At 52.8% G+C, this 26,165-nt stretch overlaps 2 protein-coding genes across 5 annotated transcripts in view; one reads left to right on the top strand and one right to left on the bottom strand.

The window, feature by feature from the left end:
* The window catches only part of SGSM3 (small G protein signaling modulator 3), a 47,430-nt gene extending 31,699 nt beyond the window's left edge, over positions 1-15,731 (top strand). For both annotated transcript variants that reach the window (XM_054031113.1, XM_054031102.1), the window contains exons 12-22: positions 1,919-2,046; positions 2,351-2,506; positions 3,762-3,816; positions 4,464-4,513; positions 5,571-5,723; positions 5,958-6,028; positions 6,480-6,528; positions 6,935-7,020; positions 7,781-7,903; positions 10,290-10,350; positions 11,068-15,731. In XM_054031113.1, coding sequence (XP_053887088.1) covers positions 1,919-2,046; positions 2,351-2,506; positions 3,762-3,816; positions 4,464-4,513; positions 5,571-5,723; positions 5,958-6,028; positions 6,480-6,528; positions 6,935-7,020; positions 7,781-7,903; positions 10,290-10,350; positions 11,068-11,151 — 1,016 coding nt within the window. In that variant the 3' untranslated portion in view covers positions 11,152-15,731. The remainder of the gene's footprint in view (positions 1-1,918; positions 2,047-2,350; positions 2,507-3,761; positions 3,817-4,463; positions 4,514-5,570; positions 5,724-5,957; positions 6,029-6,479; positions 6,529-6,934; positions 7,021-7,780; positions 7,904-10,289; positions 10,351-11,067) is intronic.
* Positions 15,732-16,387: 656 nt separating this feature from the next.
* Positions 16,388-26,165, bottom strand: part of MRTFA (myocardin related transcription factor A) — a 158,605-nt gene continuing 148,827 nt past the window's right edge. For all 3 annotated transcript variants that reach the window (XM_054031078.1, XM_054031087.1, XM_054031092.1), the window contains 5 exons: positions 24,893-25,000; positions 23,357-23,521; positions 21,901-22,080; positions 21,068-21,128; positions 16,388-20,527 (listed from right to left, as the gene is read on the bottom strand). In XM_054031078.1, coding sequence (XP_053887053.1) covers positions 20,013-20,527; positions 21,068-21,128; positions 21,901-22,080; positions 23,357-23,521; positions 24,893-25,000 — 1,029 coding nt within the window. In that variant the 3' untranslated portion in view covers positions 16,388-20,012. The remainder of the gene's footprint in view (positions 20,528-21,067; positions 21,129-21,900; positions 22,081-23,356; positions 23,522-24,892; positions 25,001-26,165) is intronic.

Raw genomic sequence — 26,165 nt, 5'->3', positions numbered from 1 at the left:
TTTCACTACCCAACCCTGATTAATTTCCTGAGCACTGTGTCCATTCAGTGCACTGAATGGAGCAGAGGTCCTGTGGAAATAAGAGTAGTGATCATGAGATTAAAGTCTGAATCATGGTGCATATGCACAAGGGGGCCAAATTAAGGTTGCACAGGAAATCTTAATTCTGGCATTTCCTATCTTGAGTGCTTGATTTTGCAAACGTAACATTCTTTTAATGTAATTTTTTTGTACGTAATTTCCTATATTTTTTTAAAAAAGCAAACTGAAAAATCAGAAATTTTATCTTGTGAAACCAAATTGGCACCCACATGGTTCTTCAGTGGTGTTAGAATCTTTTGATCCACCAGACAGACCTGTCACTTGAGCTAACAGTACCTTATAGCAGTAGTAGGCTGTTATCCTCTGTGTGGGGCAGCACTACAGGTGGATGAGGTGCATATTTTGCCAGTGGGTTTCACAGCTGTTTTCTGACAGCAGAGGAATGTTGAGACTATTCCAGGTTCTGAGGTGAGTGTAACCTAGTGGTTACAGACACTTCTGCCCCAGTCACAGTTCCCTTCCCCCCCAAGTTCCTAGTACCAGTCCCATCACCCACAAGTCCAGCACCTCTGTCCTTTGCATTCCTGTCAGGCTGCATCCTTCTCCTGGATGCCACCAGGGGGAGCACTGAGAGCGCAGGACAGACAGGCTCCCTGCTTTTGGTTCCTGTGCTTGGTGCCATGGTGGCCTCCAGCAGCTGGGAGTTCTGCTCCGCCCTGGTATCCCAGCGATAGGAGCCTGCTCAGTGCAGAGAGATTCTTTGGAGAATTTAGCTACCAAATTCGAGCACGTCTCAGCTGCGCCTGTGTGAACTGAGACTTTCAGAGGCCAAATTTGAGAAGATTTTCACGGGGATGGCCAGAGACACATTCCTGGCACCAGGGCAACCCCCAGCCAAATTTCAAATCCCTGCTCCAGAGCGGGGAGGTGCCTCAGCTTCTCAACAAAATGGTGGTATGGGTTGTTGTGTTTTAACATGGACAAAATGTATTTTCCCATGTCTTGTTCTCGAAATGGCTAAACCAATTTTGCTGAAATTTTCCAAAAAAAATTCAATCCGAGGCAGACCCTCGGCATGTGGGAAATTGCAGCCTGATTGAACGGTTAAAGTTTAGCAAAGTTATAACCAACTGAAAACAAGGTTGTGTGACACTCCCATTATAAGACCCTACTGTAGGCTCTGCTACCTGCGTTGCCTATAATAGAGGGCCTTCAGTGAGGTGTGTACATGCCCCACATTAAGGCAGGCAGGGAAATGGTTAATGAGGGCTCATTTAGGGCCTGATTCTGCTCCCTTGGAGTCAGTGGGAGTATTAACAGTGACTTGGATGGGAACAGGGCCAGACCCTTCATGCAGGGGGATAGAGAGGAGGCAGTGGAAGGGCCCTGAGGGGCAAAGGAAGTGCACACAGTCCCCGTCTTTTCCTTGCCCAGGAAGCGCACAGACAGCGAGGGTAAGCTGAGCAACTGGCCCTCTTCAGATGGGGTCAGACAGCTTACAAGCATCCGTGTCAGCTGAGAGCTGTTTGTTTTCTCCCGGCTCCTACTGGCCTCCCCTTTATTGGCATGGGGAAAAGGAGGCTGAATCCAGCCCCAGTCCTGGTCTCCTGTATGCTTGGCGTAGAGGTCCTTGGGCCTTAGGGTGACAGGATGCAGTATTTTGTTTCTCTCTGTCCCCTCATATTGCCCCCTTTCCTGTTAGCCATGAGCGGGGCCCAGATGCTCAGGTGGGGCCAGAGCAACGGTTACAGTCTTGACCAGAGGGAGCTGTTGTAATTGTCTCTGCTCAGGCTGAGGGAGGGGACAGCCACCTTTTTTCCCAGCATGGGATTGGTGGTTTCCTTTGTCTTCATCCCCGTGTGTTCCACGTTCCCAGGTGAGGATGATTTGGAGGCACTGAAGGCCAAGAACATCAAGCAGACTGAGCTGGTGGCCGACCTTCGTGAGGCGATCCTGCAGGTGGCACGGCACTTCCAGTGCGTGGATCCAAAGAACTGCAGCATTGTGAGTGGGGGCGCACTGCACAAGGCTAAACCTGAGTCCCTCGTGCTGCATGGCCAAGGCTGGGTCCCCCTACCCCTGGAGGAGCTGCCGGATTTCAGGGAGATCCCCCATGGGCAGGATCTCTGTGTCGCACGTTGCCTGTCCCAGGTGGAGGGAAGGGAGCCATGCTTGATCCTGGAGCTAGCAGAGCTAATCTGTCCACCGGGGGAGGGAGCAGAGAATGGTACTGAACATGGGGGAGCATCCTAGCACATCTAGTCACCACCTTACTGCTCCTCTGTGCTTCTCTTCCGCACAAACTCAGGACCTGACTCCAGATTACACCATGGAGAGCCACCAGCGGGACCACGAAAACTACGTGGCATGTTCCCAGAACCGCCGGCGCCGAGCCAAGGCACTGCTGGACTTCGAGCGCCATGACGATGACGAACTGGGCTTCCGCAAGAACGACATCATCACAGTACGAGGGCTCGGGGGGGGGAGGCAAAATCCCGCGGCGTGATGCACCCTCTCTGCCCCCTTTCAGAGAGGGCATGTTACAGGCACCCACCTTGAGCCACCATGTGGGGCAAGTGTTTCATCCTCCTTAGAGCCTTCTCCCTGAGGAGTCAGGCTGGGGTGTCCCTCCCAGAGCCCTGTGCTGGGTTGCTGGTTATGCAGTCTGTGGCTGGGGGTTCTGGCTGATCCAGGCAGGACACAGAATTCCATTGGGAACGCTTGCTGCCTCCTGCTGGAACTGGTTAGTGAGTCACCCTGTCTGTCAGAAAGCCCCCACTCCTCCAGAGCGAAAGGCAGATAAGATTTGAACTCCAATCAGAGTTAGCTCAGTGCTCTGTGCCACCAGGTCACTGGGCCAGCCCAGCCATCATCTAAGGGCACCCAATAGCATGGAAACCTTGGCACCACCTCCTTACACCCCAGGGTGGGCGAGGGAGGGAGGAAAGGGAAACCCGCTGCCCATCAAAGCGCAAGAAGCTGCTGCTCTGAATAGCTGTCCGATGTGGGGTGTGTTGTGTTGGCAGCATTGTCCTGCGCCCACATGGTGAGTAGAACCAGCCTTTCACCCCCATGTATTGTGGGGCCAACAGAACCACCACTTGGGAAGAAAAAGGGAGGAGGGTGTTGGCACAATGGCTGATCATCATTTAACTCCTCTTCTCCCACCCTCAGGAACTCCTGCCACTTGCCCAGGGTGCCTGGGTAACCCATGCTAACCCAGAGCGGCCCTTTAGCCCCATCTAGTGGCTGAACACATAAAGAGACTGCTACAGCCGCTGAGCTAGTGGACTTGGTCCTGTAGCTCAGATGGGAGAGGCTTATGCTTTTAGATTCAAGGTCCCAGGTTCAGTCCCCACAAAGAACACGGCTACGGGTGTTATTACTTCTGTCTCTGATGTCTGGGCAGCACCCACCTGTAATGAAAGTTGGTTGGTGACTTGAATTTCAGTCAGTCAGTCCCCCCCATCGACCTCTGATGGTTGAGAAGAAAGTGATTCCTTACCCCACATGCACACACTCTCACTCTCTGAGGTGACACTGTTTCCATGGCAATGCATCCCATCTCCCAGCTGTCCTGGGTGGGATGTGTGGAGAGGGAAAGCCTGATGCTGCACTGGTGCCAGCCCCATTTTGCCTCCTTGCTCCCGTTCTATGGCCCCTGTGAGTCAGGGTTTGTCTCTCTCTCAGATTGCCATCTCTCCTCTTCGTTCTTTCAGATCATATCCCAAAAGGACGAGCACTGTTGGGTGGGGGAGCTGAATGGACTGAGAGGTGAGAACAGACAAGGCTGGTGGGTGAGGGGGGGGCTAAGGGAAAGGTGGGGGGAGGGGCTCCAGAGACAGAGGAGGGGAGAGTGTAATTGCTAATGTTCCACAGATGCTGCTGCTCTTAGCGATGGCTCTGGCATCTCTGCCCTCCCTGTCTCAGGGAGCCGTGTGGGTTTGCTTTTCATTTGAGTTCCTGCCCTTATAGCCAAAGGCTCTGCTGAGCACCATTGGGGAGCTGCCTGGGAATGCACATCGCAGGAGAGAGGGGTGTGGAGGTGGGGTGGGGGCGCAGCTCCTTGCTAGGCAAGCTCATTATTCCCAGCAACTGAGGTGTACTTTCACAGTCAGGGTGAGGATGGGTAGGGGGCTGCTCTGAAGCATGGGAGCTGATGCTGTCTGTGGTGCTTGTAGGGAGAATGCCCTTCGATGACATCAGGCTTGCAGCTGTTTGGATTTCCTGATACACACTGAAAGGCTCCAGTGCTGCTTGTTTTCTTCTCCAGGCTGGGCCCACAGGCCCCTCCAGGGCACACAGGAACCCACCTCTTTTCTCCTCCCTCCCCCAGGACCTGCAGCCAGTCTGGGTTTTCATTCATATCCATGTGAGGGTTTCCCGATGTCTCAGGCTCACCCTTTGTCTCTTCTTTGTAGGTTGGTTTCCTGCAAAATTTGTGGAGGTCTTGGATGAACGGAGCAAAGAGGTAAAAATTCCTGTATTTTCTAGGTCACCTTGCAAACCCCACTGTCCTTCTTACCAAAACCCATGCGTGTCTTCCCTGCTGCCATCACTCCTTCTGGCTATCCGTGTTTATATGCCACTTTTCCTCTGCCCCGCTGGCAGGACGTAGCGTAATAGTGTGGTCAGATGGTGGCAGTTTCCTTGGGCATTTGCCGAATGTTTACTCACAGGATGGTCGGAGATGGAGATCCACAGGGTGGGATGGGAGGGAGTCTTGTGCAGTTACTACGGTCCCTACAACCACAGTCTGGCTCAAGGAGAGCCCAAGAGGTGACATCCTGCAAATGTTGCAAAATATGAATCTTTCTGTAACCCCTCCCACCCCAGAATCTGTGTTTCACAGCTGTGAATGAATGACTGACACACTCACACTCTCTCTCTCTGATGGCCGTGTGAGATAGGGAAGTCTCTTATCCTTCCCCATTACAGATAGGAATCTGAGGCACAGAATGATGAATTGATTTGCCAAAGGTCACACAGGCAGTCTGTGCAGAGCCAGAAATAAGTCCCACATCTTCTGACCCAGAGTCTTGGGTGTTAACCTCAAGAGTATCCTTTCAGGGGCCCTGCGGATGCCTGGCTTCCCACAGTTTAAAGTCCCTGCCCGGAGAGAGGTGTATGGGCTGCATTGGGCGCCGAGTGTGGCCGGGGAAGGAATTGGCTCTGTGAATGAGAGAGCTCTCAGCTGTAGTCAGTGAGAGCATGCGGAGGGGGGCCTGCCAAGAGCTAAGTCTTGATGAAACCAGCCTCGCTCCCCACAGACCTGCTAGTCCGGACATTGGTACAACCCAGCAAAGCAAGTTCTGCGCTCAGGCACCAGCTTCCAGTCCCTGGGGCTGTTGGCTCTGAGTGGGGTAGGGGAGCGTCTAGAGTGGGTGATGAAAGGAGATAGAGGAGTCTGGGTGGGAAGGCCTGTCTGGAGAAGAGGTATGGCTCTGTGTCCCCACCCCACAGCTCTCTGCTCTGGGGGCCTGTCTCCCTCTCTAAGAGGCTAAGAGCTAACTCCTTTCATTCCTCAGTACTCCATTGCTGGCGACGACTCGGTCACAGAGGGGGTGACAGACTTGGTCCGAGGCACGCTCTGTCCAGCACTGAAGTCTATATTTGAGCATGGGTTAAAGAAGCCGTCCCTGCTGGGGGGGCCCTGCCACCCCTGGCTGTTTATCGAAGAGGTGAGAATGGCACTTGGGGACAGGGGAACAACGGGGAGGGGATGTAGGGATAACGGGGCTATGGTCCAGCAGGACTACAGGAACACAGCCTTCTCTCGGCTTCCTTCCCTGCTGGGCACCTTGGGGTCTGTCCCGCCTCTGCTGCGGGTGGGGTGCTGCTGCTGGAGGTTCTGTATGTGAGGGCGGGGGTGCTATCAACGGCCTGTAGCTCTGACTACATCCACTTCCCCTCAGGCCGCTGGACGGGAGGTGGAACGAGACTTCGACTCCGTGTACTCCCGCCTCGTGCTCTGTAAGACTTACAGGTGAGGCTGCTCTAGTCATACTGACAGTCTCGCGTCCTCCTGCCCCAAGTCCTCCTTGTCAAAGCTGCACTCCTCTCTCCCGCCTGAAAAGGTCGTTCTTTCCTTCTGGGCCATGACATGTTCCCTCTTCCGAATGGGCAGGGCCCTGCACTGCCCTGCCTGGGACGGCTAGTGGAGCCATGCTGACCTGGACTGCACATGGGACTGACAGGTGGTTCTTGTCTCTAAAAACCCCCACTTCCTGTGTGGTGTGGCTGTGGCTGTATCTCAGCCCGTAGCAGTAGCCATCATCAGGGTCCCCAGCCCCAGTCTCCTGGTGGCAGTAGCTGAGCTGTGTGTTGCTCCGAGTAGCGTGGCTCCCATCTCGGGGTGCGCTCCTGCCGGACAGTGTCTTGCCTGAATCGGCAGATGGCTCTGTGGGGTAAACTGGCTCTCTGCTTTGGTTTTATAGGCTGGATGAAGATGGAAAAGTTCTGACTCCAGAGGAGCTGCTTTACCGGGTGAGTACCTTGCCCTGCCTGCACAGGGGCTAGATTAGGGTTACCAGTTTTGGTTGGATGTATTCTTGGAGATTTCATCATATGACCTAATCTTGAATTCCTGGAGTCTCCAGGCAAAACCTGCCAGACCCACCTCTGTACCTTCCCCTGGTCTGTGCAGCCCCTTCAGCTGCTCTCAGCCTCTCCCAGCAAGAGCCCAGAGCTACTCCCAGCAGATGGCGCTGTAGGGAAGGCTACATGAGCTGTGGTCCTGGTGACTCCTACAGGGAGTGGTAAAGAGAGCTTTGTGATGGCGCTGAGCAAAGGGGAACTGCAGGGAAAGGGTGCACTAGGCTGTGTAGCTGTAGCGACTCTCCATGTGGGAGCCCCCCGTGGAACGTAGTAACCGCCTCCTCCCGCCCGGCAGGCAGTGCAGTCTGTGAACATGACGCATGACACTGCACATGCTCAGATGGACGTGAAGCTTCGCTCCCTCATCTGCGTTGGACTCAAGTGAGTCATTCAGCCCGTTTCCTTGAGCGTTGCTTCGATGATGAGCTTGGGGCGGGCTGGGAGATGGGAGTGAGTAGGAGGCGGGACGGTGAGGTGAGGGGCTGGGGCCAGGTTGGGGTGGGCAGAGGGATCTGGGGAGGCAGCCAGGGGGTTGTGGGGTGCTTGGAGCCAGCTGGGTCAAGCTGGGAAGCAGTAGTTATTTTAGTCTCCTCCCCCCACACAGCTTGAGTCACCAAGCTCTGTCCTCTCTTAGGTGGCCACTAGGGATATAAATATTGGTTAAAAAGGTTAACCAGTTAAACGATTAAAATTATATTGTTTAATCGGTTAACTGTTAACTGATGCCGCTCCGGCAGCGGGGTGGCAGGGACTGGGGGCCCGGTGTTGCCAGGGCTGCTCCAGCCCACCCAGCACGGCCTGGGGCCGTGTCCCACCGGTACAGCGCGGCCGGGGCCATCCGCGGGGGTTAATGGTTAAGTTCTGGTTAACAGTAACCCTGATGCTTACAGGTTAACCGTTTAACCTTTTACATCCCTAGTGGCCACCACCAGAAGCCAGTGCCTTATTTTCAGGTACACTCGACCCAGACTCTCCCCTGAGGGAGCAATTCCCTGGTGTCCTCCCTGTTGCTGTAGAGGAAGAGACTGATGGGTTGTGGTCAGGGGCTGGATGGGAATCAGTGTCCCCCAGAGGGAGAGGCCACCCAGCCCTCTGATAACAGCCCCGGCTCCTAGTGACTTTTCCCCCTCCCTTCGTGCAGTGAGCAGGTCCTGCACCTGTGGCTGGAGGTGCTGTGCTCGAGCCTGCAGACAGTGGAGAAATGGTTCCATCCCTGGTCCTTCCTGCGCAGTCCTGGCTGGGTGCAGATCAAGTGTGAGCTCAGGTGAGTACGGCCCCCCTGTGCTCAGCCACGTGCTGCAGCGCGCTCTTGGCCTTTGCAGACCCCTCGCTATTGAGCATTCGGCTGGTTGTCGTGCTGCAGCGGACTGGTGGGCTGCCGTTTGTGTAACCTGCCACAATAACCATTTGTGTCACACCCACCTCCTCACACAGCTCTGCCAGCAGAGCTGCACCCCACTCGTGGGGATTTCCTCCCAAAGGCCCCAGAGCCGCAGCTGCTGTTTTCACTGTGTTTGGCGTGAATGGGACTCGCTCTCACTATCTGATCAAGGGCAGGGCCTGGTGAGGGTATGTGCGGGGAGCAGCATCTACACACAGGGCTGCTGCTCTCAGGCCTCTAGCTGCTTTGCACTGAGCCTGCTGTAATGGAGCAACCCCCAAAGCCCCTCTCTGCTCCAGGGACCCACGCTCCCCAGAGTCTAGCACAGGGGTGGGCAAACTATGGCCCGCCGGCCATATCTGGCCCATCAGACCATTTAGTCCAGCCCTCAGCTCCCGCCGGGGAGCAGGGTCGGGGGCTTGTCCCATTCCACGCAGCTCCCAGGAAGAAGTTGGCATGACCCCCCCCCCCCCCCCCCACTGGCTCCTACATAGTACATGGAGGCGTGGCCAGGCAGCTCTGCGCGCTGCCCCGTCTGCAGGCGCTGCCCCGCAGCTCCCATTGGCCACAGTTCCCGGCCAATGAGAGCTGCAGGGATGGCGCCTGCAGATGGGGCAGCGTGCAGAGCTGCCTGGCCGCGCCTCAGAGCTGGAGGGGGGTGGGGAGACATGCTTCCGGGAGCTGCTTGCGGTAAGTGCCACGCGGCGATGGCGAGATGGTGGGGGAACTTGGCTTCAGTCTAGTGGCAGAGCTGAAGCAAACTGAATAGCTTCTCTCTTTCCCCATCCACACCTGCCCTGCAGGGAGAGCAGCAGGTGGGCTTGGGCTTCCCCACCCGCAGCACTCCTGTTCCCCCCTACACTGCCCGGGAGGAGGGGAAATGAACCAGTTCCTGGGAGCTCTGCTGCTGGCTCCGAGACCAGCTCCAGGCCAAGCCTGTGTCAGCGGCACACCTTCCATCACTGCCTCTGCCACTGCTGCCACCTCCCATCCTCCTGCCGGAAATGGCTTTTGCCCTTTCCCTGGCCTTTTATTTCCATCCCCCTTTACCCAGGCTGGAGTACGACAGGTTCCCATCCTGGGAGCTGGCAGCCGGCCTGGAGTAGCTGTGGTGTTACCATGGCTGCAGCTCAGGGTCCCACATTCTCCTTGGGAAGTTCTTGAAGCAGGGGGAGTGAATTCCCTTGTAGAGGCAGCAGTTGTCTGCATGTAGCTGCTTCTTTGCTCCTGATACCACCCCCCTGCACCCCACCCTGCTCACCGTCAGGATGTGAGAGCAGGTTCCATTGTAAACTCCAACCGTGCAACAAAACTGCTCGACCGATGGGACATGTATGGAGAGAACTTTCCAGCCCTGACTGGGGCTCAGCTGGTCAAGTGCCGAGAGGCCATGTGTGAACGAGGAGAGTCACCACTGGGTGAGGCTGAGCCTGCTGGGGCAGGGGTGGAATGCACTGTGGGGAGCTGAAGCCCAGGATCGAATGGAGGGAGTTCTCTGTTGCCCTGTAACAAAGGATTTGCCATGAACACCTTTACTGGCCCCCTGGGTTTGGTACGGACTGGGCGGGAAGGGGGCAAAGCAAGCTCAGGGAGGGGGCCCTGAGGAGCTGTCGAGGAATGAGTGAGCACCTGCAAAACTCTAATCCCAGCGCTGCCAGGCCTTGGCCAGCTCACTGGCGCTCAGTTTCTCCATCAGGACTGGGGGGTGGGGGAGAAGGCTCAGTGCTCTCCATACGCCCCTCGCTGGGCAAACAGCTGACTGCCGAAGGGTTTGAGGATCAGCTCCCATGCTTCTGTTTGACACTGGGGTGAGCTCAGCTCCTCTGTTTCTCTCAAGGTGTGTGTGTGTGTGTGTGTGTGTGTGTGTGTGTGGCAATGGTAAGCGGGGGTCCTCACTTCCTGTCCCAGAGAGTTGGGGGGAAGTACTCGTAGAAGTCCGCAGTGTATATTGAGTTGGTCTGGGCCTGCTACACCCTCCTCCTCCTGTCACATGTAGTCCTCTGCTGGGTGGTGGGGGCAGGGCCCCAGAGCAGTGGATGTTGTTGTTAACTTCCCATTGAGATGCATGGGGCAGTTCACACCTCTCTGAACTGTTGTTTCAGGCAGACATCTCTGCATCAGTTGCAAGTAGGTCGTGTTTTCAAGCTTTTTTCCACAGCCTGAGGGCTAGAAATGAGTGTCTTTTTTTCTAATAAAAGCTGCAAGTCTGCTACAGTCACATGGCAGGGATGGTTTGTAAGGGCATAACCATTGCCTTGTTGTATTGCAGGGTCCTCTCCAGATTTGCATTCAGTCTCTCTCAGGACTGGGAACTTCCTATTAAGAGAGAGGTGAGTGGGCCTGGACCCCCCCTTGCCCCAGGAGTAGCCTGCTCTCCCCATTTCCTGGCACGTTGAACAGCCCCCATGCTGCAGACAGCACTTTATTCAAGAGGCCTTGATGCAAATTGGCATTGAACTTGATGCCTGGTCGTCTCCCTGCCCTGTGAGCCAAGGAACAGTCCCTTCCCGGTGGAGCAGCCTCCGCCTGGGTCTGAGTCTGGCAGAGCCAGGGCGAGGCCCCTCAACTGCAGTGTGGTGGGTTACCGATCTCCTGAGAATCACCGAATTGAAGAGAGGATCAACTTCTGCCCTTCTGCTGGGGTTAGTGGGGGTGCAGCACACTGCAGGCTCTTCCCACACCAGTTCTTATTCATACCCCAAGGGTGTGGCTTTTCTGCTTGCTTCCTCCTCCCTTGGCTAGGAGAGTGAGCACTGGACCCCTGGAGAACAAGGTTCTGACTCATGCAGCTGCACCAGCAGCGAAGGGCCAGGGGCAGGTGTTCTCCAGGTGTTCTTACCTGTTCCCTCCATACCCCAACCAGACTGCAGGGTTGAGACGCTTGGCCTGGTAGGAGAGAGAGCAAGTGTGTGTGTGTGTGGGGGGGGGGGGGGGGGGCAGCAGCTGCCTACAGAAGTCACTTCCCGTCTCCCCCACCTGCAGTGGTAAAGTCCAATGGCACCTGCATATGGCTGCTTAGTGACTCTTGGCCCTTTCCTGTCCTGCAGGAGAAGGAGAAGAAGCCACTGAAGGAAGGCGTGCAGGACATGCTGGTGAAGCACCATCTCTTCAGCTGGGACATAGATGGCTGACCCCGCCCACTGCGGACCTTCTAGACTGCCACACTCAACACACACTCTCCTCCCTCCCCCACCCGTGGCTGCTCTCAGCCCAGCTGAAGCGACAGCAGCTCAGCCGGGCACTGCACCCCAGGCACTGGGTGGCTGGAGGACTGTGTGTGGTCTTGCAGGCAGAAATCCTTCCCCCAGCCTGTGCAGCATACCCTGCACCAGCTGCCCAGCTCTCAGTCCCATGTGTTCCCTTGCCCCCAGCTGTAAGCCCTGCTCGGGTGGGGGGAACTCCACCGGCCAGATCTCTAGCTTCCCTTTTGGCCCACTCCACTGCTCCTCTGGGAGAGGGTTCTTAATCTGCCTACTATCCTAGGGGTAGTGAGCAGATCTGTGTGTCTGTCCAATGTTTCCAAGTGCCGCTGGAGCCCAGAATGTGAGGGCAGCAGGTGAAGAGGCAGCTTCCCCCTGCCTGTTTAGTAACTCCAGAGTCCATTGAGGGGGGAGGCTGAGGAATGCACAGAACCACCTGAACTTCCCTGTCTCTTGTGCTTTGGGAGCCTCCCTCCGTGAAAGATGTTTTGTCTTGTTGCTCTAGCAGTGTAAGGGACGGATGAGGGTGCTGACAAGATGTGCCTAAGGGAGCAGCCAGTTACCAACTAGAACTGCCTTAGGGGATGGGGCTTTTTCTCAAAAGTGTGGAGGCAAGCCCCAGTTCTCCCCTAGCCAGAGGGAGTATCATGCTGTCGTTTAGCCTCTAGCTGTGTTGTTTTAAATTAACCAAAAAGATGTAAATGATCTCTAGACATATCTGTATATTTTGGCATCATCTTAGCTCAGGAAGTGGGTTCAGGCCTGAGCTGGCTCAGGGAGACTAACTCAGCCCCTGCCCTGTGGGAAGAGGCTGAGGACTATAAGCTAGGAGTGGACCAACACTACTGCTGTAGGGTGAAAGCACTTGTTTGTGAGCACAAACTACTCATGAAATAACACTAGATTCTTACTTTCCTTTAGTCTTTGGGGTTGTAAATAAAGTGCATCGTGGGAGAGCTTTGGTGGTTTTCTCCAGCAGGGATGGGGGTGGCGGGTGAGCCTTCCTTTGGTTTGCTGTTACAGGTCTCTGTGGGGTTTAAGATGGATGCCTGTTCTCTGAGCTCCTGGAGGGAAAGAGGAATCCTTTACAGGACCAGAGAATTCGTCTTTATCTCACTAAGTGACCCTGAAATCACCTCATCTCTTTTGTCCCTGTTTCCAACTGAAATGGGTCTTAATCCTTTACGGCTTGGTTTGGAATTTAGCAAATGGGAACAGGCTGCACTGTGCAGTGGGATTTATAGGCACACAGAATTGCATCCCCACCCCTGCAGGGAAGGGTGCCCCTCTGTATTGCAGAACAGAATATTCAGCTGTGGCTACGGCATTAGCGCCATTCTACAGCGCAACAATAGGGCCAGGAAAGACTAGGTCAAGCCTGGCTTGCTGACTAAAGCAGGTATCAGAACCAGCAGCACACTGCACCAGAACTAGTGAGAGCAGGGTGGGATGGAATATTCAGGACACTTCTAATGGTGACATTTGTCAACAACAGCGTTTCAACTGTACAAATGAAAATCACATCCCCTGGGACTTATCAGTGTGAAAAAACACAGCAGGAAAAGCCGTTCTGCACTTTTTCATCTGTCATGCAGTTTAAAAAAAAATAAAGGTTCTTGGCACGGCAACCACGAGCCTCAGCATAGGGGAGTGGGGAAGAGAGGCTGTCTCAAAACAGAGTTCAGGGCTGAACACAGTTAAGAGGTAAGGTGCCCTTTATACTTCCAGCAGGGAACCAAAGAAAACAGGAGAGCCTTGCTTGACAGCTCTTTAGGAATTGTGCACTCCTGTGTCCTAAACTCAACCGATGGAAACCTCGAGAAGGTTGGAGGCAAATTGGAGCAGGTACAGGTGAGCACAAGGCATGCCAGCCTGTTTCTATTCAAGTGCTACTCTAACAGGAATGGATCCATTTGCAGGACACTTGCTCCCTGGGGATGCTCCACTGTAGGATGTGCACGCACCATATACTCTTGACCAGAGACTGTAAACAACAGTGTTGCAGTGCCACACCTGGAGCTCCAGGTGAGGGCATAGACCCACTGCTGCTCCAGTTCCTTCTCAACTATGAAACCTGACAGACTCTGCACCTGAGGGGAAGAGCAGGAGGCAGAACACCCTGATGCATAAAACATCTTGAAGAACTCGCATTACTGTACAGCTAGGTAGCCTCTCTATGACCTGAGGGATGCTCCAGTGTAGGAGATTCCTAAGCAGTAGGTCAACACGGAGGTGAGTAGTGAATTGAAGACAGGTTGGAGGACTGTCACCCAAGGTCATGTCAGCTATGAATGCAGGTCTCATGGTGTAATGTTTGACAAATGTGTGAACCAAGGAGCAGGTCACAGCCCTGCAGGTTTCTGAGATGATGTCCTTAAAGAGGGTGATAGCAGTGGACTGAGCCTTCACTTGCTGAGGGGGATATTTCACAGCAGATCAAGATACAATCAAACCCTCTTGGACAGGCTTAGGGGAAATCAGCTGACCCCTCATCCTTTTCGCCAAGGATACAAAGAGTCTTAATGCTGGCAGGGTAGATGGCAAGAACCCTACTTACATCTAATGGTTGGAGACTAGCTTCCTCCCTCAAGGGAGGGGCTTAGCCATTTACTGGTATTTTAGCCTATCTTGGTTGGTGTGAAATTCCAACTAGTCTTTAGGGAGGAATCAAGGATGGGGGCGCAGCCTGACCTTTTCACGCTAGCACGTAGTGGATGGTGGTTCTGCCATGAGCCCTGCGTTCTCTCATTCTTCTGGCTGAGGTGACGGTGATCAGAAGCAAGTCTTGAGGATGAGAAAGCAGGGAGTTTGCAACTGCTGGTAAACCACTGAAGTATCTGTGTGAGGAGAGATGTACTAGTACCACAGCTATTCTGCACACGAGGACCAAGATCTTGCTCCTTCTCATCAGTTTACATAATACATAGCTGCACTGCTGTCCAGTGTCTGACAGAGGGGCCCTTTCTGTCACAAAGTAAGTGCTGACAGGGGTAGTGGCCTTCCCTTAGTTCCAGGATGTTCATTTGGAGTGAACTCTCTTGGGTGAGGACCATTTTCCCTGTGCTGTGGCACTCCACCCAAAAGAGGCATGCAGTGTGAAGATTTTTTGAGAGTGGTATTTCCACACCAACCTTCAGAGGATCTTTCCACCTAAGAGAGGCTAGTACTCAGGGAGGCACAGTGATTTGTTTGGGGCATACATAATCCTTCGCAAGGCCTGACCATCTGAGATGCAGCCTTGCATCTGGCATAATGAATGTGGAAGCCGACATGGCCTAGGCGTTGGCTGGGGGCTGTCTGAGTGGTTTCTGTGGCTTTCGGTGCCCTGGAGGTGGTCATCTTGGTCTTAGATGCATATGCTGGAGGTGGTCATCTTGGTCTTAGATGCATATGCTAGAGGTGTCAAATAGTACCAAGCAAGATGCCTCTTGGTGCTGCTTGGTTGAAGCCTTCTCTGAGTAGGTGGTGTTAGGCCATGCCAGAGTCTCTGGCAGAAGAAAGTGGCTTTCTTCTTTAGAGGCCTTCAGCTCTGAAACTGAGGCTGGAGGGCACTGGTATGGCCTGAGAGGTTGAGGCTAATGTTAAGGGACGTGTTCCTGCCGTTAAACCCCCCGCAGACTTTGCACGTGGATGGGACATAAGATTTTCTGAGGCACCACAGACAGCTTATAGGTCCTATCACTATAAGGAAAACAGTTCTGGTAGCACTAGAACCTTGGAGTCTTAAGCATAATCTGGGTAAGTGTCATAGACCACAAAGGCTGAAGGGGCAAGAATTTCAGAGTGCCCCTCCCCCCCACATTGTGCAACAACTAAGGGGAAAAAAACCAAAACTAATAGGCTAGGAAGCAGCTGTCAATGCAGTTGCTCCAGCTTAAGCTGCAGGCAATTAAGAAGTGGAGGGGTGAGGGGGTCTATATCTCCCTACATCCTTTCATCTGAGAGCACAAGACCCTGCACTTCACAGGCATTCACCGTTATTTACAATCTCTGGTCAAGAGTGCAGGGTGCATACATGTCCTACAGCAGAGCCCCCATAAGGGCACGTACTAAATAACTGGATCTCCAACTCCCATCCAAAGAGGGCAGCACCCTCCCCTCTACATTGGTAAAATGTCTTCCCCTTGGTTCAGTCGTGGAGAAATGGAGGTGGGTTAAAATCTGTCCTCGCTGTTTGGACAGAGAGAAACTTACTGTTTATGGGCATGCGGTTAGTCCCCCCACCCTGTATGGAAATGTCCCTATAGTGCCACTCACCATCAACAAAATGCTACAGCATTTAAAAGCAAGACAAAGCATGCTGGGAAGGGGAAGCTGCTGTAGGTGCAAATAACGCACTAGGAGAGTTAGGATTCCTCCTCCTCTTCTCACTTCCCATACCTCCATTTCAAAGACAAAAGGTGAAGGGCTCTCAGCCTGCGAGGGCAGGGATGTCCTGTACCAATGCCTACAAGACAGACCTTTTGATCATGTTTTTCTTTATTTTTTAATAAAATGTTTTTTTCCAAGTATTTATAACTGAAAAAATAATTCAATGGAAGGATCCATTCTCTCACCCCTTAATTCTTCACTCTTGTCCTTTTCCAGTTGAGTGTTCATGCTGGAGCCTATTGCCTCAGACGGTACTGATTCCCCCCCCTTGCTGGTGCTGCATAGTGGAAGGGCGAGTGCATGTAACTCAAATACACATTATCAACAAGTAGTGGTTACAGCAGAAAGATTCAGGGTTACATTCAAGATAGAGGCAGAACATCAGGCTTTTGTTTTTCCCTGTGAGACGCAACAGGGTCTCCCAGGAAAATCTCCAAGAGTACAGAGAAGTAGATGATCCCGCTTCTCAGCAAGGACCTAGGGCTTCTAACAGGCCATCTCCCCACCTGACCCTCCACTGAGAAGCACCACCAGCAATGGGAACCCAGCTCTAGTACTTCAGTACCAGCTACCGCACCCTCGCAGCCTCACTTTACAGAGGGCCTTAGGCCTCTTCCTATGCAGCAATAGCCCTCTGGGGAGTGGGGAGGAGTGACTTGGTTTACCCACCCTCTCCCCCACCCCACCTGGGGAACTGGTTTGATGCCACCTTCCTACATTGCACTTTGATCATTTGTTTACTGCTTGATATTAACTCTTGTAGTTAGGTTATTTGTACCCCCCCCCCCCCAAAAAAAAAAAGCCGAGCCTCTGCTCCAGTGGGGCCAGGGATCACAGTGGTACATATAAAAGCAGCCTCCAAAGCCATACTGACAGCCTGGTTTTCACACAATACTGGAGCAGCTTAGGTCAGGCTGGAACCCCCTCCAGCCCAGGTCCCAAGGATTATAGGACATGGGTTTGTTCTGCCTCATACACAATTTCTTTAACCCCAGGAGCACTGAGTAAGTGATTCGGGGGGGGGGGGGGGGGGGTTGCAGGTACCCAGACACCTTGCTCAGACTCCAAAGAGGGACGTGATATGTAGCGTTCTGGGCAGAACAGATGCAGCAGCCATGGTGGTGTGAGCCCCCTATGCAAAAACTGATTATTTTGTATCCGAAACAGAGAGCCCAATTAGTGCATAGAGCTAGGGCCAGTCCAGGCCATAAGAAAGAAGCCCAGTTCCAGCCTCCGATTCAGCAGTCCATTCCTGCCTGGAGGGGGAGGAAGGGAAAAACCAGGAACGTTACACAGCTGCTCTATTGCGCAGGACACATGGCTTCTCCAGCACCCCATTGGAGTAGGGAAGGAGAAGAATGCACAGCTTTGCACCATGGGAGATGGGCACAGCTTCACTGACTTGTGTGCACACCAGCTAAACACAGAATAGTAAAAAGAAGCAATCTCCTTTGAAGGGCACGTGCACTAAGACTAGAACAGCTAAGCCGTGGCCTGATTCCATCTCCTCCCCAAACCACAGAATTAAAATACCAACTCTCCTCCCAGAACAAGCAGAAGGGGCTCCAGCAATGCAAGACATGCTCCCCTCCCGGTGATTCAGGTATACCATGCCCAGCTGCCACTTATGCCTTGACATAGAGTAGGAGGGTGGCTGCACCTCCCCACTTTCCCTCCAAGAACAGCTAGCGAGGTATATACATAGACAGAGATTCTTCCTTAGCTACTAATGAATGGCAGATAACCAAGAGGCAAGAAAGCAGCATGAAACCCCCTCCTCCACCCTGAGGCACGTCTCTTCCCAGGTACGCCAGGGACAGACGCCAGACTGGTTGATACACTGACATATTCAGCTACTGGGGGCAAAGGGAACTGCTTACCCCACCCTGTGTCTGTCCTACCATCACACAAGTTGGGTGAGGGGAATTCACTTTTTCCTACTAAATTTTGTTTCAAAGCCAGTACCTCCAGCCCTGGTCCTCTGAAAGCAGCACCACCACCAGCTTCTCCATAAGAGTCCAGTTGGCCATGCTGCCTTCTGCCCACAGCCATACACAGCAGACCGTCCCCGCTCCCCACAGGCTCGGCACCTGTCTAGGGCAGAAGAGGGGAGGCTCCAAACAGCATGGCTGGTTCACTTTTCACACAAGGTGGTGAATGACCATCACTGACCAGAGACAGAACAAGCTTAGAAGGGGACTAGGACGAGTAAGACGTATAAAGGCTTGAAAGCAGCCCCTTCCAAACTCAGCCATAATTACCAAAGTCGCTTGGGGTTGAGGCGGCCATTTCTAGGTCACATAAACTAAGCTAAAATCCCCACCCTGCTGCAGCCTAGGGAGCTTACAGGGGTAGGCCAAAAAGGGGATGGGAGGGAGCCTGGGTGTGAAATTTTTTTTTTCCTTTTACTCCTCTGGGACTAGGGTGAACATGGCACGGCTCAGCAGAGACCGTCCTGCCTTCGCATCTGCTTTAGCGATGCCTGAGAATAGCCTTCCACACCTCTCCCGCCTCCCGGAGGGGCCTGTGCCAGAGCCCTGCCCTGCAATGAACCATCTGCCACTGCTGCAGAGCAACATGAGCATGAGGCTTGCCCTCTCCCCTTCATTTCTGTGAAGCACTGCATCAGCTGTTTTTCCAACCCTTCCCCTGGGCAGCAGGGAAGTCTCCCTGTCCCCGCAGGGGCTCATGGCATGGGTGAGCGGTGAAAAGCTGACACCAAGAGACAAATCGCTCACCTGAAAATAGTGTCACCTTAAGTTGCTTGTCTCTAATAGCCCACAGCACAGAAGGCCACCTCACGCATGGAGGAGACATCAATAGCTGCCTCACCCCTGGCTCCAGCCACCCAATGGCTATTTTCCAGCACTCAGCCTCTTCTGGCCCTGGGCAGCTGTTAGGCCCAGACAGCCCAGCTGTGCCTAGTGAGCCACAGCTGCAGCAGGGCTTGAGCAGGCTGGTGCTAATGACCTGACAGCAGGGAGCTTGGGCTGCAGGCTGAGTAGGAACCCCAGGGGCAGAATGAGCAACAGGCCTGATGCAGCCTGTGTGCCGGGATTCTTGGCCCACCCCCAGCTCTGCGGGAGGCTGGGGCCCCAATCGAAAGAGCAGGTTTTTAAGCACCGTAATGCAGGTTGGGCCAGTCTCCTTTTGTGCAATATGAACCCAGCAGCAGGCTTAGCCTTTCCTAAGCTGCAGCCATGACTCTAATATCTGCTGCAGAGGGCCCACCTCCCCCTCCTCCCACCCAACACCCCATCCCGGATCAGCGGCTTCCAGAAGCCGCACACACAAAGCTGAAGCCCGACCCTCCAGGATCCTAGGCAGGTACCTGCTCTACCACGAGTAACAGCACCTCAGAGTTGGGAAATGGAGGCCACGTAGTCTCCTTCCACCTGTGTGGCAGGAAGTTCATGCGCCCCTTTGACTGGCTCTCAGCACAGCCTGAGTTTTGCATTGCAGTGCCCTGCACGCTCCTGGGGCAATAGTTACTCTACTTTGCTCACGGCCTTGGCCCAGAGCAGGATGGGAGGGCTGGGTTTCCAGTCATGATCCCCTTCTCCCTGTTCTGGTTTCTCATCCTGGGTTGTGTGAAGGACTTAGTACAGGGCCCCTAACAAGCAACAACCTGATCTACTTGAGAAAGGGTATTTCTTTGGGCACTAGCATCTGTGGCTGTAGAACTCCCCAGAGTGAGGGGTGCGCTGCCTAGTCATTCCCCCATGGACCTCTCTCTCCTCCAGCCAGACGGCAGATCCTAACCGAACCCGTCCCTTGTATTGCCCCTGGTAGAAGGTGGCTTATTGCTTGAGCGTCCCTTTGGCCTGAAGCTTCTCCTATAACTGAGACCGGCGTGACAGCTCTGGTCTGCAGGAAGAGCGGGGCCATGGCTAACTCAGTGCTCCCCCTTCCTTAAACAGCCACTGAGAGGAATAGCTGAGCTGCTGCCTAACACGAGGAGTCCCTGTGATTAACCATTCACCCCTCCCAGCACAGCAGGAACCCCTTTGTTTCCCAATTGCTTTTAGGTTGGCCCCTGCCCTACCCCTCTCCTGGCTCCCAGGTGAGCTGTTCCCAGTTGAGCCAAAGGAGCAGAGGAGGCCTCCCTACCCTGCAGTGGTGATATTTCAGCTTTAGAGCCAGGGTATAGGCAGGGAACGCGCCCATTTCAAACGTCTGCAGCCCCTGTCCCCTGAAAGCTATGGTTACTGCTCTGGTCTGACCTGCTGATTGTAGCCCCAGTGAGCACAATAACCCACCAACAGCTGTGCCAGCCCTTGCCAACAGTACAAGTTTCACTACAGGAGGTCACGACTGGGGGAAGAGTTTACACGCAAGGGGCTCATTTTTGGTTGATTGGCCTCTTCCCGCCCCATGCCTGTGCCCTCCCCACCCATTCCCTTCAGTGTCCATTCAGAGATCTACAAGCAAGAATCCCAGTGCAGCTGCAGATCATGTCCATCAAGGAAGTCTGTGGAGAAGAGGCTAGGGACTGCAGTGCTTAGGGGAGCAAGGCTCATGACAGGGCCCCCCGAAAGCTCCAGCCAGTCCATGCTGTCCAAGTTACCCTCAGCTAGGTCCAGGACTAGTCCCCCAGTTGGCTCATGGGCAAAGTGCAATTCTGAGGTGTCCATGGGGGAAGGCGGGTGGTCCAGAATGGCTGAGCTGCTCAGCATCTCACTGTGGAGGTCATCGATCAGGGACAAGGGCTCAGGCCCATCGTGGCCTGCTGGCAGAAGGGGGAGGCCAGTGCTGCTCTCCAGGAAGTCCTCCAGCCGGCCTGCTAGGACAGGGTTAATGCAGCTGGTATGGCCAAGGGACATGTGCAGGGGAAGCTCAGAGGAATGGTGGCTGTTGGGCGGCGAGGCGCATGCTGGAGACACCGATGTCTCCTTCCCAACTGGAGAGGGCTGCTCCTTGAAATCAGCTGAAATCTCTGTAAAGAAAGAACACAGAGTCCCAGGGTGATGAAAGGCTCCAGTTAGTGGAGGTCAGATCCTTCAGATCCCTGAGCTAGAGCATCATCAATCCTGACACCGTGGGCCATATGCTGATCACCAACAGGGGTCAAGAAACCTCTCCCAGCTACACAGTAGGCTGCCTTAGGGGAGTTTTAAACCTGCCTTACAGAGAATCATCATGGGCCATGTGAGGGAGGCCAGCCCAGAGCAACCACAGGTCTGATGCAACACAGCAGCTAGAGGAGTTTTATGCTATATTATACCAGTGCCTGACAAGTCTGTTTCATAGTGCCACACCATACGCTGCTTATGCTAAGGACAGCACCAAATGAAGAATAAGCAAGGGCCCAGGCCAGGGGATACGTACACTAGTGGCAAGACCAATCTCACCAGCCCTGCGCCCTGTTGGGGAGCCAAAGGGTGGGAGTCACACGAGCGCATGAGCTCAGTGCTACAAAGCCATAGACTCAAACCCAGAGGTGACCAGCCAGCAACCTCACTGGTTCTCTCCTCACCTCCACTCTCTATGAGGATGTCAAACAGGTCGTCCATCTGTTGGCTCGAACAGCCGTTCTCCTGGGAAGAGAGTGTGATGAATTAGACCCACACTTACAAGACACACAGTAACCACCAATCTGCTGGCCTGGTCCTTCTCCTCCTTCTTCCCGCACTGACCTGGTAGGATGGTGCCTATAGCAGCATGGCACCAATGACCTCTGTCACCCCAAGGTGTTACTGGAAGAAGGGTGTTTATAGCAGTGTGGGGTCCTACCACCCCACCATGCCCCTGTATTATGGGTATATCTACACTGCAGCTGGGAGGGGTAATTCCCAGCTTGGGCAGACGTTCTCTTGCTAGCTGTGATCAAGTTAGTGTGCTAAAAGTATCGGTGGGGCCACAATTGCATGGGCAGCAGGATCTTGGATGGGATTGTCCTCGGCAGTTAACCGAATCCCTCACAGCCACACTGATTATTTTAGCAGGCTAGTTCAATAAGGCTAGCATGTGTACCTCTACCCGAGCTCAGAATTACACCTCCATCCGCAGTGTAGACACACCCTAAGCAGGAGGTAATCTTACCTCAGTCTCAACAGGCATATGGGTCAAAGAGTGAAATGGAAGGTGACTCCATTCCCACTGAAACACCACCAAGGAAATTCACCTTAACTCCTTGTGTGCAGCTCAAGGTCAGTTAGAAAAGGCACCGTGTGTTTCAGTCTCTCCATTTCCTAGGCACCTGCCCCTGAATTCAGGGAGCAACATGGGTGTTGGATTTGCAGAGGGCAGCCAACCCACATGCTCCCCAAGACGTTCCTTGTGGAAGCACAAGGAAGTGGCTGCTCTTACCTCATGAGGCTTTGGCTGTTGCTTCATGGCCTCTTCATAGCCTGGTGGTTCTTTCATCGGCACCAAGGAGCCAGGGAGAGGAGGTGAAGGGGTCCCAAAAAGGGACGGGTGCTGCTGCTGCTGCTCAAGGTCCATCTGGGATGGGGAAGTGGCAGCAGGAGAACCTGGCTGTGAGGACGACTGTTTAGAATGAAGGAGAACAGAGTGAGTAGGTAGAAAGACCATTTCATCTCCCACATCATGGCTGCTCTCACATGTCCTGGAGAGGCCATCCCTTCTGTCCCCGCTACCGCTGGCAGAAACCACACTGCTTCTGCTCTTCTCTCAGTATCTCTGCTCTTTCTTGCACTGTGTGCGTAGTACATCCCCAGATCACAAATGAAAATCCTCTGCTGTAGCACGCCCATGCCACAAACCACCACAGGACTGCACTGGGGTGAGGAAGAGCTCATCTGTTTGGGTGGGTGGATTCCCCCAGCACTTCACAGAGACACAGGACGACTATCCCCACAATATCAATGTAATCTGTAAAAACAACAAGGAGTCTGGTGGCACCTTAAAGACTAACAGATTTATTTGTGCATAAGCTTTCGTGAGTAAAAACCTCACTTCTTCGGATGCATAGAGTGAAAGTTACAGATGCAGGCATTATATACTAACACATGGAGAGCAGGGAGTTACTTCACAAGTGGAGAACCAGTGTTGACAGGGCCAATTCAATCAGGGTGGATGTAGTCCACTCCCAATAATAGATGAGGAGGTGTCAATTCCAGGAGAGGAAAAGCTGCTTCTGTAGTGAGCCAGCCACTCCCAGTCCCTATTCAAGCCCAGATTAATGGTGTTGAATTTGCAAATGAATTTTAGTTCTGAATGTAATCTGTGTGCGACAGCCTAGAACTGTTATTTTACCCTTTCCTCTCCATAATGAGTCTGCTTTGGAAACACAAAACTATTCACAAAACACAGGCTGTGGAGAAGTCCGCAGGCTCAGATAGTGTCAGATCTCACAAACTTAGCAGCGGGGGTGGGGACAGACCTCAGAAGAGAGCTCTCCAAAGGAAACCCAAGGTATTACAGGAAGTGGTGTTGGTGACTCAGCACTGATCCAGTACCGCAGAGATGTGCTAAAAATACTGTTAAGGCCTTAGCCTTTACTATGATCATACAAGATCCATTCCACAGTTTGTTAAAGTAGGAATAATGGTCCAAGTACCCTGGAGGAACTCCAGCTCAGATAGTTATACATGCTGCCTCTCTAAATCTCTCTGGGAGTTTAATCTGGGAAGATATTTTTCACTTTCCTTCACTGTAACACTGTGGGCAGCAATGCTGGTGCAGAGAAGTGATCCCTGTATATCCAGCCTCCAAAGTCCCTTACGAGTCTGCTCTCTCAAAGTGAGAGAGCCTGAAACTTGGCACTGTGACATGGACTCCATGAGATATGCAGGGAAGCTACCTTTTTCGGCACACTGGGTTGGTTGGCTTTGCTAGGAGCACCAGTTTTCAGAGATCCTTTGTGGAAGCCGTTGAGGAAAAAGGGCTGCAGGTTTGGAGGTGCTGAGAAAGACAAAATTGTGTGGGGCAGCTGCCCAGTGACCACCTGCAGACCTGGCTTCTGAGCCTACAGGGAGACAAAAGGATGAAGAGAGCTACAAACCCCTGCATGGCATGTAAGCTAAGATCAATCACATATTCTGGCTGGCCTAAGGAATTTAACTCTTCAATGGAGAAAGGTGCCTTTGGTTAAAAAACATTCACCTCTGTATTAAAGGCCTTATCAAACCCATGCACTGACCCTCTTCAAAGATGGTCCCACAGTACATGGGTAAGAGCAACAGAACAAAGAAGTTTGATCACATCACTCAGACAAGGCCACTGCCTCCCCATTCATTTCAGGATCCAGTTCAAAAGTTACCCTCCTAATCCTTAAAACCCTTCATAGACTTGTTCTAACCTAACTGATGCACTAGGGAACACACTGAATTATCACCTCATCTAGAAGGAAGAAGATGCAGACCAGGAACTCCTGAGCGGTCACTGAGAAGGGTTATAACCTCTTCACACCTTGTTTCTTTATAGCATTATATCTCTGACAGCCAGACGCAATCCGTAACCAAAGAAAAACAGTTCGGGTGGGGGGCAAGGAGGGCATCTCAACATGGATAATCAGGACCCAGGTTTTAACATGACACCTATTATTCTGGAAGGAGATTTCTCAGAGTTCATACCCCACCCCAGGGTGCAGAGAAGCCCTGCCAACCCCAGTGCAGTAACTGCCTTTTGATTTCAGTGGGAATCCTCAAAGGGTAAGGAACTACAACATGAACAAGGAGGACAATTCTGCCCTTTATTTGTTTACAATCACTTTGTAAGGACACTTTCACACAGTACTAGGTTGTTCAACTGCCGTGTGATTAAGGGTACGTCTACACAGCAAAGAAAAATCTGCAGCCGGCCTGCAGCTCAAGCCCTGCGAGCCTGAGTTGGCTGGCACAGGCCAGCCCAGGTTTTTCTTTGCTGTGTAGACATACCCTAGGGGCCAGAGCTAATACATTGTTAGGGATTCTCAACTATTCTTCATGCCATAAATCCCATGTTCAACCTCCTCAGATGCATCCCAGGATCCTTTACCCCAGTGCCTACTGCTCTTCTGTGGGAGTCACCATGGGAAATTGGCTCAAAGGTGTATGGCACGTCTGACACCCCAAGGAGGACTGGTTATAAATGGCTGAGCAAAGCTGCTTCAGCAGAAGGCCGGAGATATGAAATGGGAGCATTGTGCAATCCCCATTCATTCCCCCCAGGGCCAGCTCCCAGGCCGAGAACCAAAGCACTATGCATGGGGAAGGAAACTGCAGTGCAGTGGGGTCTCTCCCTCTGTAGTGATGGTCTCAGAACTGATTTGTCCACGTGCTCCCTTTCCCCTCTGCGACTCAGCCAACCACCAGACAAAGGGAAAACAAGGAAGGAATGCAAGCATGTGGTCAGCTACCTTCCTGACGGGCTGGTTCAGTAGCCTGGGAGGCTGCTGCTGCGAGTTGCTTGCAGGTAGCTGACACTGTGGTTGGCTGGATAGTTTAGTGGGTGACGACTGTACTCTCTGAAAAGAAAAAGATGAATGAAAACAAAGCTATTCGCTGTACTATTTGAGGGAGTTGTGGAGGCTGGAGGGAGAAACAGGGTTTAGTTTTCCTGAAGCTAAAATGAAGTTAAATGTATTTCCCAACCCTTACATCTTTAGAAAATGCACTTGTTAGTTTCTCCTAGCAAGAAAATTGGAACACTGCCTACTATTAGGTACACAGGAATTGCCAGGCCGAATCAGGACCCGGTCTCTGAGAGTGACCATTACTAGCAGTTTCTGAGGAAGGTGCAAGAAACAGTTCAGTAGTCAGTTATGGGAAGAACTACTCCCATTTCTTTCTAACCCCGAATAGTTAGAGGTTGGCTTATACCCTGAAACTTGAGGGTTTCTGTCCCTGACTAGACTTCTGGAGTCGGTGTTCAAGGTACTTTTGTTAAATGCTGACTTGTCTCCCACCAAAATCAAAGGGGAAAATTAGCTTGGCTGGGCTGGTCTCTATCCTCTTCAATGAAAGGCCTTGCTTTCTGTCAGCTCCACTATAGAGTGGCACATGGAAGAACAAAACAAAAGATCATTTAACAAGACACACTCCTGTTCTCAGGGCTCTGATTTCAGCATTCAAACCTCAATTAGACAAAGTCATCTACTGGAAAACTCGAGCCACAATCTCTTTTCTCTCCACAGTGACGAGTGGTGGAATTCCCACTGCCTTTTACTATAGCGTAGTAAAAACCTGTCTGCAGTGTTGTAGCTTTGTTGGTCCCAGAATATTAGAAAAACAAGGTGGGTGAGGTAATATCTTTTATTGGACCAACTTCTGTTGGTGAGAGACACAAGCTTTTGAGCTTACACAGAATTCTTCTCCTGGGGACCTGAAGAGAACCTCCGTGTAAGCTTGAAAGCTCCTCTCTCTAACCAAGAGAAGTTGGTTCAATAAAAGATATTACCTCCCCCACCTTGTCTCTAAAGACTTGTTCTTTCATACCCTTTTGGACCAGGAATCAGCCTTCCACATCAGACCGTTGGTCTGCCTAGCCCAGTGTCCTACCTGTAACTGTAACCAGAACCTGATGATTTGGGGAAGGCTAAGAAGCCTCTAAGGTACCTAGTTAATTATGTAACACTGTACATGAGGTTTGTGTGCATGGAATTTCCTCCCATCCCCTGGCACTGATCTGTT

Source organism: Malaclemys terrapin, chromosome 1, assembly GCF_027887155.1.
Source record: "Malaclemys terrapin pileata isolate rMalTer1 chromosome 1, rMalTer1.hap1, whole genome shotgun sequence".
Taxonomy (NCBI): domain Eukaryota; kingdom Metazoa; phylum Chordata; order Testudines; family Emydidae; genus Malaclemys; species Malaclemys terrapin.
Note: the sequence above shows the minus strand (reverse complement) of the source record. Positions and strands in the feature narration are given on the sequence as shown.